The following is a 19,185-nucleotide window of genomic DNA, read 5'->3' as shown; positions in this document are numbered from 1 at the left end:
TGGTAAGACTTTGATATGAAACCTACTTTCAATCCATGCAGCCTTCAGTCAGATATATTTGCTGCAATGAATTAGAAACTGCAAGAAAAAAAATGTTCTTCCTGGCCAAGCAGTTGCAATGGGACAGTTAATTCAGCATTAAGTGCTAATGCAGAAACAGTAACTATATATTACTTTCTTCCAAGAACTCTCACTAAAATAGGATTTGTCTGGCAAGTCATTTCCATTTACTAGGCTATTTTTAGGGTGTCTGTGAAATATAGTCACTGGTGAGATAGGTCATAATAATCCAGTGTTTTTACACAGTGCAAAGTCAGTGCAAATTAGGTATAAGACATTAGGAAATAAAACTAGTATTTTTCAATCTGTTTGTTGTTCTGCACACATCTTTTAAGTCTTTTTCTCTATTGCTGTGCACTTTGCAATTTATATTTTGCATGACGTGCAGAATGTCTTTGTATGTGTGTAGGCGTGTATGTACATACATAGAGATGAGTACAGAAATACAGTATGATTGTTTTTACCTTGACTTCATACAGATGTAGTTGAGCATGCAGGAGTAAAGCAAAATATGTATTTGTATTAGGTGCCCTTTTAATACTGTGGATTTTAAAACTTCCTTTGGAAATACTAGTATCCATAGTTCTTTTGCCTCTGTTAAGCCGTAGGCAGTATTAGCTGTGAGCTTGCATCTGGTTGTTGGTTCATTTACTTATTTTCCTCGTTAGGTATTTTTTCTTAGTTTTCAGGTGTTGTTGGCAGTTGTAGATCAGGTGGTTTCCCAGACAAGATTCTCTTTGTTGGCTTGAGACTTCTTTAAGTTTTAAACTTTCTTAGTAAATTTTTTTTTTTGGTGATGACTAAATACAGAGAGATGATAGACTTGCAAATAGCAAAGGTACAAATAAGTTTAGTCATGATTTACTGAGGATGTGTACTTAATTATTAGGTCTGAGGAACGAGGAAGTCATCGATATTTAGTATTTTAATTTCCTTAGAATAGAGTTGTGTTTATGGTCCCAAAACAAAACTTTGCTAATATGTTGAAATGAAAGAGCAGACATGCAAAGACTATTTTTAAAATTAAAATCAAGTATTGGTGAAAGCTGAGATTTCCATAGGACCAGCATTTATCTGTTTTTATTTCTTAACACTTGCAAGGAAAAAATGATCAGTAAATCCTTTTAGATAGCTTCTTTTTTGATCAATTGTTATGAAGACCACTTTGTTCTCCTTAGATATGGGTGTTCATATGTGCACACAAAGGAGTGTTTTATTGATCCATTAAATTCTAGCTGACTTTTTCAGTTGTACTGTTTATGCATATTTGTAACTTTTTTCAATCGAAACTGTGAGAAGAATATTAATAACTAATTCTGCATTTACCTGGCTAATTTGCATACATTTGTGTTATATGGTAAATCACATGAGAACCTACAGGGGAAAGGCTCAGCTCTTCTAACAACTAATAGGCTATTTTTTCTTTTGATTTGCACAAATTGAGAAATACTGCCTGTGGCAAACATAATGGAAAACTCATTTTTAATGTTCTCATACATACACATTTCTTTACAAAGAAAGATGCAGATGACTGTTCTTTAAAAAGAAGACTTTCTAAAGCTCTGTAGCTGACACAGGATATTGGATGCTAAAACACTTCAGGTTGGTGGAATTATGATTTGCAGCTTGTATAAGGTTACCTGGATATTGGATTTGACTAATGGAGGTGGCATTGTGTCTGAAAGGGCTAGAGGCAAATCACAGCTATAATTATTTTCTCCTGAAGAGATTGTCTGTAATTTACAGGATTAAGAGAGTGGAAAGACTGCGTAAACATGAGTTTCTGGTTTACAACACACAGTGTCCTGTGTATGAAGTTGCTGCAGGTTCTCTGTTGTGTTTCACCAGGTCATTACAGAAGTTACACATGCAACCCTTTTTACTGGGCAGTAAGTATTAGGTGTTTGCTCCAGCTATATGTGGCATCTCAATCTAGTGTGCTGGGGAGAAGTTGAAAAATTATTCTCTATTAGCTTCTTAGTCTGAATCAATACTTTTGTTAGTGCTTGTGGTTGGGAAGCGCTTATCAGTGCCAGAACTTGTTAACTCATAGAGGGTGCTGGTAGCAGTACGTCTGCAATGACCTGATGTGAGATCTTGGTGTGATTTCTCAGATCTTCTCTACAAGGAGACCCTGCTCACTGGACATCTTAGCAAAAGGCAGAAGAAAACATTAATCAGTTTTCAAAGAATAGTGAGAACAGACATCTCCACAGTGTTTCCTGAACACTGCTTTATAATCCTTAAGAGAACTTGTAATAGAAACTTGAGATACAAAATATTAGTAAGATAATTATCAGCTGCAGAGTATCTGCCATATCGGGGCAGTGAGGAGATGGGGCAGGGGTGTGGGTATTGGGTTTGTGCATAAGAAAAGGTTGCTCTTTTACCAGTGTCCCTCCATTCTAAAACAAAGGGGCTGTCTGAGTGACTTAGATAAAAGGAACGCTATTTGTACACTGAACAGTTCCAGTTTTGCTGTCTAATAGGGCCCATAGTGGATTGTGCCTTGAATATTAAATATATTTCTAGTGCTAAATGAGGATTTGAATTGCATTTATGATTTCTTCTTTTTTTTCTACATCAGGGCTTGTGTTTTAGGAAGAGATGCAGTACTGTAATTAGAAAGCTAAGTAAGTAACTAAGTAAGGAGGCAAGCAGAGGAAACCACTGATTACATATGGGTATCAGTAAAGAGGATGGTCGAGATACTTTTTATGTGGCATCCTAATAACTTGCTTTTAGATTAGAAACTGAGCTTCAGATAGTTGACAGCCAAACTGCTAGGTGTCACAGGAAAGGAAATAATTACTGCTTTTGTCACATGACTAGCAAGATCCTGATAACCAAGTTACTTTTAAAATTTTAATACCTTTTCCTTTTTGTACTTTTACTTTTTAATTAACTTTGTCGATTGATTTGGCTTATCTTGATGACTCCTTTAAGGAGTTTTGGGGATTTAACATAGTGAATTCAGCTGCAAAATTGTTGGGGTGTTGTGATTTGACCCCAGAGGACAACCGAGAACTGCACAGCCATTCACTCATCCATTACCCCCCAGCTCTGGGACAGAGAAAAATGAATCAAAAAGTTCAGGAATCAAGATAAGGACAGGGAGGGGTTGCTCACCCATTAATGGTCACAGACAAAACCCCAGAGTTCTTAGAGTAAGAAACAGGACAACACGGGAGGCAACAACACTTAATAGACAGAATGGGACAGTGATAAACATTACCATCTCTTAAAAACACCTCCCCTCAACTCTCTCTTCTTCCTGGGACCAGTTTCATTCCTGATATCTCTACTTCTTCCTCCAGCAGCACAGGGGTAGGGGATGGGGTGTGCAGTCAGTCCTGCTGCTTCTTCCTCCAAGGTAGGGGGGAAGCATTCTTCTGCATTTTTCCCACTGCTCCACATGGAGTCCCTCTCATGGGAGACAGTCCTCCACAACCTCTCTCTGCCATGAGTCATCCCTCCACAGGTTGCATTCTACTCGAGATGTGCTGGCCTCAGTTACCTCCACATGTTGCATCCTCCTAGCCCCAAACTATAACAGTGGGAGCTTCTTCTTCCCACAGAGTCCCAAGGGTCCTCCATAGGCTGCAGGTGGACCTCTGCTCCTCCAGTGACCTCCATGGTTGGTAGGGACTGGGACCCTGCTGTCTCTCCATGCGATACAGGGGGTCTTTCTGCTCTGGCACACCTCCCCACCTACCTCCTTCTTCCTGCCATTGACTGCAGCATTCACACAGATGTTCCACATCCTCAAAATCCCCTCAACCCCTCTCAGTTTCCCCTTCTTAAATACATTATTGCAGAGGTGCAGCCACCATCACTGATTGGCTCAGCCTTGGCCAAAGGCAGGTCCGACTTGGAGCCAGGGTGGGGGGAGCTTTCAAGAAACTTCTCACAGGGGGTCATCACTGTAACTCTCTCCCCTGCTACCAAAAGCCCTGCCACACAAACCCAGCACATGGGGAAAAACCTGCTCTGTTTTCTGTGTATGTTAGTTTTTGCTTTCTATGTGTGACCTCCTGCAGTCAATAAACAACTCTGCTAAGCCTTATCAGGCTGAGGAAGGACCTAACCTGTTATTTATATCTAATATTTTAATAATGTGCCATGTGTTTCCTAGCTGAGAACTGCTTAGAAGGGGGATGAAGGGAGCTGAATTTTTTTTCAATATTTAAATATAGATAGCAAAACCTGAAATATTTATGGTTTGGCTTTAGATAAGGAGAGAATAATTTTCTTCACTCTCATTCCTTTCCTTACAGGGTATAAAAGTGGTAACCAGAAGTGATTCAGATAAGAGGAATTTTCTCATCTAATTTGTATAGGCCATTTTTTGATCCAGCTTGGAACTAGTCCTATGTTCATTGCATGTGGTTTTTTTCTAGTTCAACCTATGGAGATGGAGTTTTAATCTCAAGAATACAGAGATCATGACATGAATTTCTTCTGGATCATGGAATTCTCCTGTTAAAAAAAAAAAAAAAAAGGGACCAGACCAGTTATTTTTATAATGATTTAGATGTTCTCATATATCTTGTGATTTCAGAGGGATTTTAGTGTGTGATTCCTTCTAACTCCATGTCTTTGTGTAGTCATGAAATCTAAAACATGTTCTCTAAAACAGAGACCCAGGAGATTGTCATGAAGTTGCTGGTAAAAGAGAGGTAAGGCAGGGGGCAGGGGAGGAGTAAAGTATCATAGGACTTGTAAGGACATACAGAAACTACCAACACTGCAGAGCTCCTCATCTGTTTTTCATTGTGATTCTTCCTGACACAACCTAAACCAGTTAGACCTTTTCTATTCTAATACTATTCATGGAAAAAAGAGGATATAACCTCATTTGCTCCTTATAGGGGATCTTTTTTTCAAAGATTGTACATCAAGGTTTCAATTGTATTTTCTTTTTCTTGGGAATTTTGGCTTTTGAAAGGGAAAGTGTTGCTTAGGACAAGCTCCATTAGCATCAGAGACTTCCTGCTCTCAGAACTGGCCTCTGTTGTATAGGTAATATCACCTTTAAAATGCAAGTCTTATACCAAAAGCCTTATACCAAAGCCTTAGGGGCTAGCCTGGTTTTGTGCAGAGAGGAGTATGAAATTTCATTTTGTACCACCTAGAAAGGACATTCTTATACTATAGCTAAGTTCAGTGGAATGTAGCAACAACCACAATAGTTCACCTGGGGAGCAACTTTAACATATCCCAGGTGACAAAGAACAGTTCTCCTTCTCCTTTCCAGAGTTCAGCAATGATGCTCTCTTGCAAATGTGCAAGAGAGTCGGGGAATTTGCCAGACACTGGTCCATCATAAACTCACCTTTCCTCTAAAGTAAAACACCTTAAAACCACTGATATTTCTTCTGTTAATGCTTTTCTCTTTCCTACCCTGAGGTCCTGAAGTGAAGACTTCAATTTTTCCAATTGCAGTCAGTTTGATACGAAATTATGGTTCTAACTTATCCCAGAATTTTTTGTGTAAGCATCAGCGTTTGTTAGGTCCTAGCTGCAGCATTACTTCTGCTCCAGAAAAAACATATTTAGCATTTATTCTTAGTAAATGTTAGTATGTGCTGTTTATCCTTTCTACTGTGATGCTTTAGTTGTTTGGTGTTTCTTTATAGCTGTTAGTCAAGTGCCATGTCACCCTGATTTGGAGTTCTGTCCTCTTCAGCAAGAGTTTGCCATTAAACCTACTTTCATGTAGAAGAACAGGACTTTAAACTTAACTTGAGTTCAAGTTTCAAGGCATTGTTACAAAAAAAACCCAGATTTAATGAGGACCCTTGGTTTTCTGTAGTAAGGAGCAAATACCATGGGCCTAACATTCAGAGAAAAAATATCTTGAACTTGTTGCTGAAAGTGGGGGAGAAAAACTACAACAGCTGTTGCCATCATATCCTGGAGAACTTAATTCAACAGGCAGGGTTTTCATAGGATACTTGTGAAAATATTGCAGAAAAAGGAAGACAGAGAAGAGAACAATACTGACAATCTTATTTTAATGTGTGTGAGAGAAGAACAGGTGATATGTACCAGCCTGACTCTTTGCTGTGGGTGATACAGCTGGTCATATGGCAAAAACTGCAACGGGTCTGTGTTTTTTCTTTTAAGAGGAAAAGGAGAAGAGAGAGGGAGGCAGAAGAAGAAAGGAAGAAGGAAAAATTATCGCAGTTATGCAGCTTGGCAAACAGTTCTTAATTTCTCAGGAAGGACAAAGAGGTTGCAATGTATCCCTTCATCACCTTAGTCTTGGTTGTTGAGGCAGATGTGAGAGCAGAACAATATGTCACTTGATTTATTTATTTTTTAGTCATTATTATTCCATCTGAAGGAGTAAAACACTGATTAAAGAGGAATCATTCTGGGTTTACTGCAAACATCAACAGTATATAATTTCCCTGGAAAGCAAAAAAACCCACTTTTTCATACTTATCACTAAAACTGCATCAGTATCTGGAATGATGATTTAAATGCAAGTGCTATTGTTGCAGTAGGGCTGCAAATCATGATATAGTCTATAGTTGCAAACCTGTGTGAAGACTGGTGGAGAACATTTAAGCAGGGAAAGGATTTTAAATATTTTTCTTCCAAAAACTTGACCAATCACTAGGTGTTGTTTGCTCTTGGGTGTGTGCAAATATTATGTACACATAAACTTTGTATCTACAAAGCATTAATTTTCTGTTTTTCCAGATAGAATATTATTAGCTTCTATTTATCCTAGCTAGTCAGTGGTATCCTAGTTAGTCACTGACTAGCAGAGTATTCTCATAAACATCAGTGAGCAAAACATACTTGTTTTATAGACATAAACAACAGCATGTAATCATCCAAGCTAAAACCTGCCTTTAAATAAATGTGTGTCATGTTACACTTCTGAAATAATTTCTGAGCAGGAAAAATCCATTAGTGATAAAATTACTGTAGGGACTCTGTTTTGGCTAATGTTGGAAATGTTATTTTCACCTTTATGCTAGTACTGTAGTAATGTCTATAGGATTCTTATCTTTTGATAAATCTACAACTGCCTGTTTAGTCTGAGCAAAGCATTTAGCTGATTGTGTATATTCAAAGAGGACCACAGAAAGGACATAATTTCCTGAATATTCCCAGGGTGCAAATATTGTGCCCTAAATAACACACCAGTTACTGTAAATGTCAGTAGAGGGAGGTTTTTTTTTTACTTTGATTTAGTAAGACCCTATAGCAAAACCATCTGTTAACACTTCTTAACTGCTTCTCTTTGTGAAAGGGGAGAGCATCATTTCTACCACACTTTTGACTTTCGATTAAAAGAGGGAAACAATCTTTCAATCTTTCTCAACAAGCACAGAACTACAGTGTTAGCTGTATTGGACTCTTTACTTAGCTCCTTTTTTTGTATTTGTACTGAATTTCCTAGTTCTTCTTGGTAAGTTCTTCTACCAAAAAAAAAAAAAAAAAAAAGATACCTGCCTTGGAAATACATCATCAAAGGCTAAGGGAATTTATTTCAAGTTAATTGAGGAGCCCTTCAAGTGTGAGCTTAGCGTGAAGACATGGTGTGCATTTGTATGCTTGTGTACAAATCGTTTTAGTTATTTGTCACAAACAAGGGCAGAATTAATAAAAATGGATGAAACAGTGATAAACATAAAAAAAATAACATCTTGCCAGCCTAGTCATCTTTTGTAAATCAAGACAGCTTCCAATAGTTGCCCTTCGTTGCAAAAGGCAATGTTCTGCCCTAATACATAGCTTTTTTGAATTGTGGGGGAGACTATGCAATGAAATAAAAATTACTTTGCAGTGCTTCAGGCAACGTTTTTTAGCTATAGCTTTTGAGGGTTTTTGCAAGGGAAAAAAAAAAAATGTATGCAAATGATCTTTCACAAGTGAAAATCTGCATGCCCAAGTCCAGTTGCTTGCTTGCCAATGTACATGTTGAACTGCAGGCCAATGTACAATTTCAAAATTGCAGACATTGATGAAAGTTACCAATGTATTCAGATTGGCATACAATACACTAGGGAATCCAGTCTATGGTGAAAGGCAGGCATATACTTCCATATGATCATGCATTTTGAGGCAAGCACAGTTCTAGAAGGAAGTTTTCACAGCAGCACTTGTTCCTGTGAAATAAGTAGGTGCTGACACTAGTCTTATGTGTATGAACTTTTGCATTAGTACTAGACATGTTGTTTCCAGTTATTCTTTTTCTCCAAATACAGTAAATACTCTTAAATAAAATACTTTAAATGGGAAATGATGAAGGAGGGCAGAAAGAAGGAATAAGATGATTTTAGTTTGTTACGTATATAACATGGGGAATCACATTTTGACTGAAGCAAGTTAAGTATTTTCTCAACACAGGCAGATGTATTGGAGCATATGGAGGTTGACTTTGCTGTGGAATTTAATAGCATGTTTTTCTACTTTTGTGGGAGTATATACATAGTTCTATTTTTGGCATTGTCACCTTCAGTGTAATTTTGTTTTTTCATCCCTTTTTAGGCTGCTGAAGCCTATGGCCTAGATTTTCAAGACTAGGTTTTCTCTAGATCTTAATTATTGAGTTGTACAGAGTAGACACCTGCATTACATCAGAAACCATATTAAGCAACCTCTTGATAAAAAGGTGTGGGAAGGTAAAAGGAGATAATGAAACACTGAAAATACCACATGCTTCACTTTTTTCATGTAAAATAATAAAAAAAGGGATTAGAATGAAATCTGAAGTTTGTTCCCTGCTTTTGCATAATCAATCTACTGTGTGCACTTGAAATCATTACATGAAGAGGCTGAAATCTGTCCAGCCCTTCAGATGAAGGGAAGATAAAGGATATATTATTCTAGCACAAGAGATGATTTGCATTTTCACTCTCTTACTCTTCCACTTGTCTTTCCTTCCCCATTTACAGCTTCTGCAATCCCAGATAATGGAAGGAGATCCTGTCTAAAGCTTAAGGTCTTTGTGCGACCAGCAAGTAAGTTCTTCAGATTAAGCTTTCAGGGGTGGCTTTGTAGCACATGCTTTACAGCATGGTCTAGTAAACAGCAGTAAATATTTTTTATACTGTTAAATCTTGTGTATCTGGTCTGTACAGCAACATTTCTGTTATGATTTCCATTGTATTTCTTTATCATTTTTCATAAAGCTTTGTTTTAATTCCATGGCAGTTGCTAACTTGTTGCTTCTTAAACTGTTGTACAAATGGAAAACTATACTGGCATTTGGACAAGTGCCACTTTATAAATATGCTTAATTATATCTAGTGAATAGAAAGAAAAAAGAAAGAAAGTGGGGAGTTTAAGGGTATCTCACTAACATATTTGGCTGTTATCTCTTTTTTTTGTTATAGACAGCTGTATGAAAACTATAGGTGTTCACGATCGTGTTTTCGATGTTAACGACAAAGTAGAAAATTCATTAGAACCAGCAGGTTAGTATGCTTAGAGAATCTCTTTTAACAAATGCGTGTATTCCTCTGGTGCTTCAGTACTTTTTTCCCTCTTCCCTCTGTATGCTTTGCATGGTACAACTGATCTGGTTTTTCACATTTCTAGCAGCGCTAACGTTGTTTATGGTATATTTCCTGTATCCTTGTTTAATGCAGAGGAAGAGAAATGTTGCTTTATTTGGGTTTTGGGTGATGTGGTTTAATAAAATATGATGTGTGTCAGTGTAAAATTTTCACCAGTATCCTGAAGTCACGGGCCCATCCAAGCCACACACCCAGCATGTTGGCAAAACACTATTTACTAACTGAGCCCAGAGTTTTAGAAATAAAGTCAGTGGGCATACTTCATTTATTATGTGGTTTCAGAAGACTTTCAGAAAAACAGAACCACTGATTGTTTAATGCTGGTTCATGAGATAGGAATGCAACTGACAGAGTTAGCATTTATGTAAGAAATTATTCCCTTAAAATTATATATATTTGCATGTATATTTGGTTAGGCAGAGTATCATTTTTGCATATGTGCATGCACACACTCTCTGATATATATAAATTCCTGTCCTGTTTTTACTGAAGAAACTTAAGTTCTGGGAGACTTTCCTGTCTTCTTTTGCAAAACACTGCCTCAAGAATAACGCTTGCTGTGATAAAGCCCCTCATCTGCCCAGGACAAAGTTATATTAACCTCCACCATCAATTAAGCTAATAAGTCTCTGTGTGGAAAGTGCATGTGCGTTGTTTGTATGTCTCAGGTTTATGGCAGATAGAAGCATGTTTAATTCTAGGTGTGTGAGTAAACTTCAGTGGGATGGCTCATGACATTAAAATTAGCAAATAAGTAGGAAAAGTATTTACAATGGTAGTATTACCTGTTTGGTTTATATGTACCTACACACCACTCACACATCGTTGTATTCTAGCTTCAATAATTAAAATAGACAGTTAAATAAACAAAACCAGAAAAATATTACACACATACCATATATATATATACTCTGAATAACAAATTACCAAGATCTTTTTTCTTCTTTTACTTTATTTGAAAGAGACTTCCCCTTCAGTATGAAGCAACATATTATTTTTTTGTTCTTTGTTCTTTGTTGTTTGCAGTTCCTTTAACTAAAAGTTACTCTTTATACAGAAGTATAATAAGGCTTTCACAAGTTACCCAGTTTGAATGATTTACCTATGGATACACAAGGGAATTTATTATTTTTCTTTAAGAGGATTTTTGGAACCCTCCTAAAAACTTTGATTTTGAGAGTTAAAGATATTCTCTAAGCAAATCTAAATGTAAGGAGCGTGCATTTACATTAGGTGCATTTGCACATTTATTAACAGCATTCTTCTACAGAAGGCATTAGGATGATTCCCTATCTTTAGGTAACCTGTGAATTGGAAACTCAATGCACTTTTTTACATTTTGTGATTTGGTGAATGTGGGCTAATTAATGAATTATTTCTCCTGTTTCTGGTTTGTGAAAGAGATCATCCGAGCAATAAATGCCTGATTTTAGCAACTTACTGAGCTTTTTTTTTTTTTTTTTTTTTTTTTTTTTTTTTCAGCAGTACTTCCTATTAAATGGTTATACTTAACTAACACCATCACAAAAGCACAGTTAGAAAGCACCAACTAAACTGAGGAACCAAAATCATAAAAAGAGCATCCTGCAGTATGAGATGAAATACAGTTAGTGTTACCAGGAGGAAGTAATAGTTTTAATGAGAAGGCTTTGTACCAGAAAGTTCCCACTCCGGACATCAGTGTATATTTGCATTATTATTTGGACCAGTCACCATTAGATAATCAGTCATTCCCAGATCTACCAGCTCACACTGTTATGTTATTAGGCTGTTAGACTTGCTGCTGCCTTAGTGGATCTTGGTGTATGTGATCTGTATTGTGTACTAATTTACCTGCCTCTGACATGCATCTTTTGCTTCTGTGCTCTTCCCTAGCCTGCCACTGAATTCTTTCACAGTACACAGAAGAACTGGGAGGGTCATGTTCAGCATCTTACTTACTATCATCTTTCTTTTAAAATCACCATTTGTGTGGTTTTTGAACCGTTGTAACTTCACTGTTTTTGTTCAGAAATTTGTAGGAAAGTGATCTATAGAGATCACACTTTCACACAGAAGTGATGAAATTAATTGGCCCTGTTCCTGTCCTCCCCTTCCCTTCCTCCTTCATAATGAAAATAAAAAGTCCCTAAACAAAAATTGCAGCTGTACATATCTGGAAAAAATTATATCTGAAGCATATGATGTAAAGCTGTGTAATCTGGAAAATTCATGGCTGTCAAAATATTTTTTTCTAGTTACTGCTGGCATTCCCAGTCTCCAGCAGTGATCATCCAGATTTTACTCAGGAATTTTGTCCTCTTCATCACTTGCCTTCAGTGTTTAAAAAAATCAAAATCATTTCCCCAAGCATTAAAGATTGTGCAGTATTGAAACTCTGCAGCTCCCAAGTAAAATCATATTTGTAGAGTGACTTTGAGAACCACAGTTGTATCATGTGCTCTAATACATGAGTATAGAAACTTTGGGACTGCACTGACAGAAAACACAGATGATTTCCTGAAAGGAACTCTTTAATGTTACATGAAATTTAATTCTTCTGTGAGGAATGGGTTTATAAAAATGCCATCATAGAACATCTCCATATTTTTTATTTAATTAATCGTTTTTAGTTTAGGGCTTTTAGGTTTTTTTACCAGAAGCCAGTGTTCCAGTCATGGCAGTATCTGGTAGTCAAAGAGAATGAGGATTTATTACTGCTCTACACTAATTCTGCCCTGTTGTGTTTTAGTGCTGACTCATGGATGTAATTAGGACAAAACTGTTGGCATTCAATGTTGCAAATTCAGACTTATTTGCACTTCTATTGATGATGAAAGAGGTAGAAGGTAATGTACATCATTCTCCTCTGTAGTTTTAGTTCATCAGCAGTGAGTGAATGTTTCCAAATTGGGAAGAGCTGACTCTAAATATATGAAAGGAAGTAGAGCTGACAGTTACAACAGGGATATTTTTCCCTGTTAACATCTTAAGAGTATGATTTTATTGGGAAGCTCCTCTTGCGAATTACTATATTGTCATTGTACTGTCACCAATGTGCAAGAGTGTAACTTGAAAATGAAATGTGAAACAGCTTTCATTATTAACAGCCACTGAAACTGTTACTTTTCAGTAGCCAGCATTCACTGAAATTTTTAGATTCCTTTGGAACAATTCTGGAGAAAGAATATTAGGGCCCCCTTCAGGGCTGAAGTGCTTGGGAGGGTTTCCCTGCTGTACCTGTTGGGGAGATGTAACCAAAGTCATTCCAGCCAGGGTTTGCCACCGACATCAGTGGGACTTCCATCTGATGATGGCCCTTTCTCACAAATGTGAAACTATTTATAGCTGTTCAGTGCTTGCTTTTCATACTGTTGACTTGAGCAGCACTGAAGACCTGTTGATAAGCATGACGTGATTGTAGTGTCCATTAGTGCTGGAAAAAAGAAGTGAAAAATTGCTAATCCGGTTTACTGTGCATCTTGCTGTGCAACCAAACTGAGGCTGAAGAGCCTGTTAACCTAAATTATGCTAAGTGCTCTATATGCTTTTGTGCTAGGTGTCAAGGATATGAAGGGGAGGGAGCTTGTTTCTAGCTAAAGCTAAGAAAGATGAAAGGCTCCATGCCAAAGCAGTATGGTGATCCCAGTGTCCTGAATCTTACTTCCCTTAGTGCCTGTAATTGGAATTGCACATCTCTCATACAGTGTCATCCTGTCAGTGCAGTTTGTTGAGATAGGAGCTAAGGGACTGATACATCATAGATATGTCAACATCTCTCATAAAATGGGGGAGCTTTTTTCACTAAGTAGTGAGATACTATTAATTTTCCTGGAAACTTAGGCATTCTAAAATAACTTACAAATACATTTTGAGGCCACTTCACACTTCCTAAAAAGGTATAGCTTATTTGATTTATTTAGTACTAAGAAAATTCAAACCTAGAGCTGACTTTTTGTGTCAAGTCTCAGAGAGATTACTTTTAAAGCAGCCAGATTACCCCCTTTTTTTTTTTTTTTTTTTTTTAATGTTGCAATCTGTGGCTTTAATTCTGATCTTTAGTTTACAAAAACTAAACAGTTTTATAAGGTATCACAAATTTAGTATTTGCTACTGTGTTTTCTTCTGCCACTAATATCTAAGCATGTTTTCCCAACTCAGCTGGTTCTTTTTTTTTCATTAGTTTTAGCAGCATATATATAAATCTGTATTTTGTGTACCGTAAAAGGTAATCTGTTACCTATGAAGTTTCCCAAAGTGAGTATGTATTCTATAAAATGGGAGATTGTCCTGTGTTAGCCTTTAAAATTCTGTTTCAAGAAGGGGAGACTGGTCTTATATCCCCTGTGCATCTTCAGATGTGGTATGCTTCTGTGGAAATTGTATGCATGGAAGTAGAATATATGCTTGGATTTACAGGCAGTAGTTTCAAATTTAGGAACCAAAATCTGTAACTCAGTAAATGAATTAACTGTGAAATTAATTCTGAGCATGTACAACTCTTCTTCAAGCCATTTGAAAATCAGGTGTTTTTATTTAGCTGCCTCCCTATTGGCATTGCTATCTAATGAGCCATCCAAAGCCAGAGCTATAGTGTTTTATTAGAAGAGAAATCTTTCATTCCTCAGTCTGCTGAAATCTGACTTACTTTCTGCTCCTCTGGTGTTCAGTGGGAGTTTTGCCAGTAAGAAATGCAGGACTTGGCCCCAAGTTGATTACATAATGAAGTATTGCGCGCTTGTGAAAGTCAATGACAGCACAAGGTTCATTGCCCTATTTCATAAAGGCACTGAAATCTACTTACTGTTGTCGGCTCAGTGAGAGTTTATTAAGGATGGAAAATCTCATTGGAATGTATGCTTTCTGTTTGAACAGATGATACCGTACATGAGTCAGCCGAGCCATCCCGTGGTGAGAATGCTGCACAGACACCAAGGATACCCAGCCGGCTTTTGGCAACTCTATTGTTCCTCCTGGCAATGCTTTTGATATTATAGCACAGTATGCTCCGGCAACCTGTCGCAGAAAATATCAGGGTCTTGGAACATCAGAGATCCACCTAACTGCTCATCCCAGGAAAGGGACTTTATTGTTTTTGCAGATGTCAAATTGTTATTTTTTCCTTTTCCCTTTTCTTCTCCCTTTTAGCCTGAACTCAGCAAAAATCTGAAGGGGATAACTAGCTTCAGCACCCATCCCTACCTACCCTGTGACTTTCTTAACCCCCTCCATATAAATAAAAGGACTCCAGATGAAAATGCCAAACTATAATAGTGACACTAGTGATTCTTATTTTCCTCTGCATTCTCTTTTAAGAAGTCGCCTCTGCTAGCTCACTGTGTCATCCATATGTGGACAAGGAAGAGTAGTGGCTGATGCAGTCAGTGAAGGATAAGGAAAGTGAGTGAAAGCCTGGGAGAGTTTTTCTCTCTGATACAATATTTATGCCTTCTCATTCAGCACTGTAAGATGATCATGCAAGGCATCATGTCACCATGTCAGGACCGGAGGGGAAATATTAAGACTAGATATAATATAACACCATTTCCTCCAGGAATTTCTAAATGAACAGGCTTCTGAAAGGGAAAAATTATGTTTCTTATAGGACTGTCATGAAACATGTTTGACAGTAAAATTGTGCTCATGAGTCGAAATGCTGTCTTTGGTGAGAGGAATAAGTTAGTATTTAGGAATGTTAGCACACAGCAAGCAAGGTCAGATTTAGGAAACTCCACTGGGGGTGTGAGTGCCTCTGTTATTTCGTTTTAAGGGGATAATGCACACCGGATTATTTTATTTTAAAACAAATCACCGTGGTGCTACAATTTTTTCTTGAAATGCAGAGGCACTTTTGAGAATAAAGTGACCTTCCCCAGCGCTGACTTAGTCTCTGATAGCCTTGGATGCTGCTCTGGGTGTTAATACATGCTAAGAGAGGACATCAGTGGCCAGAGGAAACATGTTTGGGATACAGGATCTGCAGTGTGCTCTTGATTTGTCTCTCCTGCAAGTTCCTCAACCATGGGAATAAATCACATGTAGAAGAAGCCAGGACAGTCTAGTAGCATTCTTTGGTGGTGGGAAAGAAGTGTGGAGTACAAATTCAAGTGTTGATTTTTTATCTTTTCCCCTTCCAGCACAGTTTGAAGTGTAGAGAAAACATGTTCATCAGCTGGAGATAAACTAGATGGGCTCCCAAAGACTTAACAAAATATTTTTTTAAAAATCCACTAGAATAGAAAATACATTATTTAGATATACTTTATGCTGAGAGTGAGTATATATGCTTGTCCTATTTAAACATGTGAGAGAAGTGGTAACCCTTGATGCAATTAGGAAATGGGACTGTCTTGTTTGGTGGAATTAGGAGTGACCCTGTTTAAGGAATCTGAGCCTTGGCTAATGTAGAACTTCAAAAAGTCATTTTCCAGGAAGTGCAAGCCTTGGGGTATTTTTGGCTAGTCTGCCATGAAATTTGGACTTCTAAGCATAATCAGGGAAATATCAGACTGGGACTGAAACAGAGGTTTTATAAAAAAACCTGTAATAATTATGTCAAATGTGAAAGAAAACATGGAGCACATTCAAGCAAAACAAGGGTTTTCTATATTAATTCTGAAGAAAAAGTCTGCCATAACAAAATTGAGTGATACCATTAATAGACAGCACTTTGTGGACTTTTTTTAATGAAGAAAAGCTTTCCAGAAGTTGAAGCAGCCCAATATTCAGAAAAGGAGGAAAGGGGAAAACAAAATTTAATAGTAAAGGAAGGTTTATGCATGCTAAACTATGATCTGGGCTTGCCTGATATCATACAACACAGTCATTAATACAGGGCTCATGCTTACAGGAGGAACATAGGAAATTTCCTCTAGTGTGAAGTGCACACAATGAAGATACACAGTCTAAACAGTGAGGGAAGTCATCATCTCACTACCAGCTATCTGGTACTTTATTTAATATGGATCTGCTTGGTGCACACACTTAATACTTACTGTAGGAACTAAAAAGCTTTGGATGAGGTGATCTTAATCAAAATGCACCTTATCAAATGGATTATTAACCAGATTACAGATAATATTGCATGATAGGTAACCATATTAAAATGATTCATTGCAATTGAAGGCAGTCATAACAGTGGTGCTAATTTAAAGTAGAAATGGTGACTTCATTTTTCATCCTTTGTTTCTGAATGATATCATAGTTGAAGACATACATTTATCTAGAGCAAAGGATTTTCATTAGTTACTCCTGGTGAAATTCACCCTTTTGTTTTATCACAGAGCCCTGCTGTGTAGATGAGGAACAGCATGAGTGATGTACCTGCAAGGCAGGTTCCTGTGCTGCCTGGCATGCTGTGGCTGGTAACGTACCAGACGCTGTCAGTTTGATACTTGATGGCATCAGGCAATCCAAGTCATACAAAGTACATAAATGCTGATGGGCTTGTGTTGTGTTGCAAATCTCTAGATGTTTTAAATGCAGATGTTGGTGCAAATTAAGATTTCTGTTCCCTTTCCCTTTATCTGTCCCAGTTGAATTCTGAGGGAGTGATTCTCCCTCAGCCTAGGTGGTTTACTTACCCCCATGACCTGCACTCCTGCCTGCCAAGGGCATTGCAATGTGAAGCAGGGAAAATAGGGATCAGTCAGTTTAGTGGATACTGTGTATCCTTTAATAGACAAGGTAACATTTCGTGTTAGTTTAGAATATTGTTTTGTACTGTACTTACTTGGATGGTGAAGGAAAGACAAGTGAAACTTAAAGCTATGTTCTTTAAATTCTGTATTATTAGCAAACTCTGTTGTATATAGTGTTTGATAATAAAGTATTAATTTGATTCTTATGTCTTTTGTAAGTGAGAACAATAGACTTTCAGGATATTAAAATCACACGTTGATTACAAGACAGAGCTTTGAAGCATGAAGTGTGATCATGGCTGAGAACTGAGAGACAAGTGGCCATGACACTGCAGCATACAGGATTCATCTTTGAAAACCGTTCATCTATTGCAAGACTTCACAATGTCAAGACCTGAAACAACATGACTTTTGATAATCAGTGTTTTGTCCTCAGTGTTTAAAGGTCTGATGTTGGAACCCTGTGGTTTCTGTGTTAGTTTCTGTTCTCTTGTATCATGTTTGTTTCTAAAAAGGCTTCGGGGATATAACAACTCTTCTGTTAGTTTGTTTGTTTGTTTATTTTTTATTAGTTTTCCTCCTGTTTTCCTTCTGGTTTTGTTTCCATGAATATTTTTTTTTCCAGAAAGGGATCTTGCCAGTGTCATGTGCGATGTGTGTATGTTCTTGGTTCCAAAAGTACTAGAAACACATTTGGGAGGCACTGAGAGTAGATGAGTAGATTGTTTCCTTTCCTATATAACTGTGGAAGGAAAATGGTTGTATTTATACCTGTTGATTCCCACCCCTAACCCTCAAAACTGAACTTAATCCATTGCCTTGTGAGAGCAATGATTCAGTAAATTTCAGAGGCTTAGAGTGTTAATTCTTCTCCTTTCATTACACTTGGATTTTGTAATCACCAGTTTTAATGTACAACCCTCCACACTTCCCTCTTCCTGTCCTTCCTCCTCTCCCACCCTCCTTTTTTGGAGCTGTGAATGGGCGGATCTGTTTCTGATCTGGCATCACTGAGTTTTTCCCATGCATTCGCCCTCAAGCTTCTCGGATGTGAGACAAATCTCCCTACAATAGGCTTGCTGCCATTGTCTGTACAGTTTAATAGATGCTGGCATGTTGGAGGTTACCCATGAGTCTGCAAAATCCGCTTTCCATGCTTGACACCCCATTGAAGACACTCATTGTGTATGCATCTGGGTATGAAAGTCCAGCTCAGTGTGGTCCTGTGCTTGTACTGCCCTGCTTTGCAGTTTCTTTGCACTTACTCATCGAGTGCTGTTTTTGAAATGCTTACATTATATGAACTTAAAAGAAAATGTTAGAACAAACCCAAACTGCCCCATAAGATCTGTATTTGTATATACACGTGTCCGTACAATTATACTTAAATAAAATTGAAGATTTTCATCATTTTAATCGGTTCTCTTAGGCTACATTTCTGTTCAATGAATTACATCTTTATTCTGGGAGCTGTTTGTACCTACCTTACCTATTTTTGGGCAATGGAAAGCAATGAGGAATATGAGTGGGAAGGTGTGAAGAATGCAGTGGGCACAACTATCTAGAGCTGTAACTACCAACATCCTGGCTAATCTAAAGTCTGGCTGCTCTGCTCTTTTTTTTTTTTTTTTTTTTTTTATGTATTCATAGCTCTTCCAAATACATAGGAGAGTAAGGAACTATGTCAACCAAGTGCTGGTGAATTACATGGTTTTCATCATCACTTTTGCCCTGTTCTGGGCCTCCCAGTCAGTTTTCCTTACTCCCCTGGGTAACAAGTAGTTATATGGTGTAACACTGAGAAATAGAGTAAAACCCAGAGGTGATGCAAACAGGGCAGTTGCACATGGTGCCCCTCTACCCAGGATGCCCTTCAGACTGACAAAGAGATGGGGTTGAAAGTGGCCTTGAAATCTCAGACATGGTTTTCTTTACAAAAGGGAGGAAAATATCTGAGAGCACTG

General features: G+C 37.6%; 1 protein-coding gene across 1 annotated transcript in view; it reads left to right on the top strand.

Annotated features, from left to right (window-relative positions):
- Positions 1–18,637, top strand: part of EFNA5 (ephrin A5) — a 52,173-nt gene extending 33,536 nt beyond the window's left edge. Inside the window, exons 3-5 of the mRNA XM_026865753.1 lie at positions 8,979–9,044; positions 9,420–9,500; positions 14,457–18,637. Coding sequence (XP_026721554.1) covers positions 8,979–9,044; positions 9,420–9,500; positions 14,457–14,578 — 269 coding nt within the window. The 3' untranslated portion in view covers positions 14,579–18,637. The remainder of the gene's footprint in view (positions 1–8,978; positions 9,045–9,419; positions 9,501–14,456) is intronic.
- The last annotated feature ends 548 nt before the right edge of the window (positions 18,638–19,185 follow it).

This window comes from Athene cunicularia, assembly GCF_003259725.1.
Source record: "Athene cunicularia isolate RWA chromosome Z unlocalized genomic scaffold, athCun1 chrZ_part1, whole genome shotgun sequence".
NCBI lineage: Eukaryota > Metazoa > Chordata > Aves > Strigiformes > Strigidae > Athene > Athene cunicularia.
Note: the sequence above shows the minus strand (reverse complement) of the source record. Positions and strands in the feature narration are given on the sequence as shown.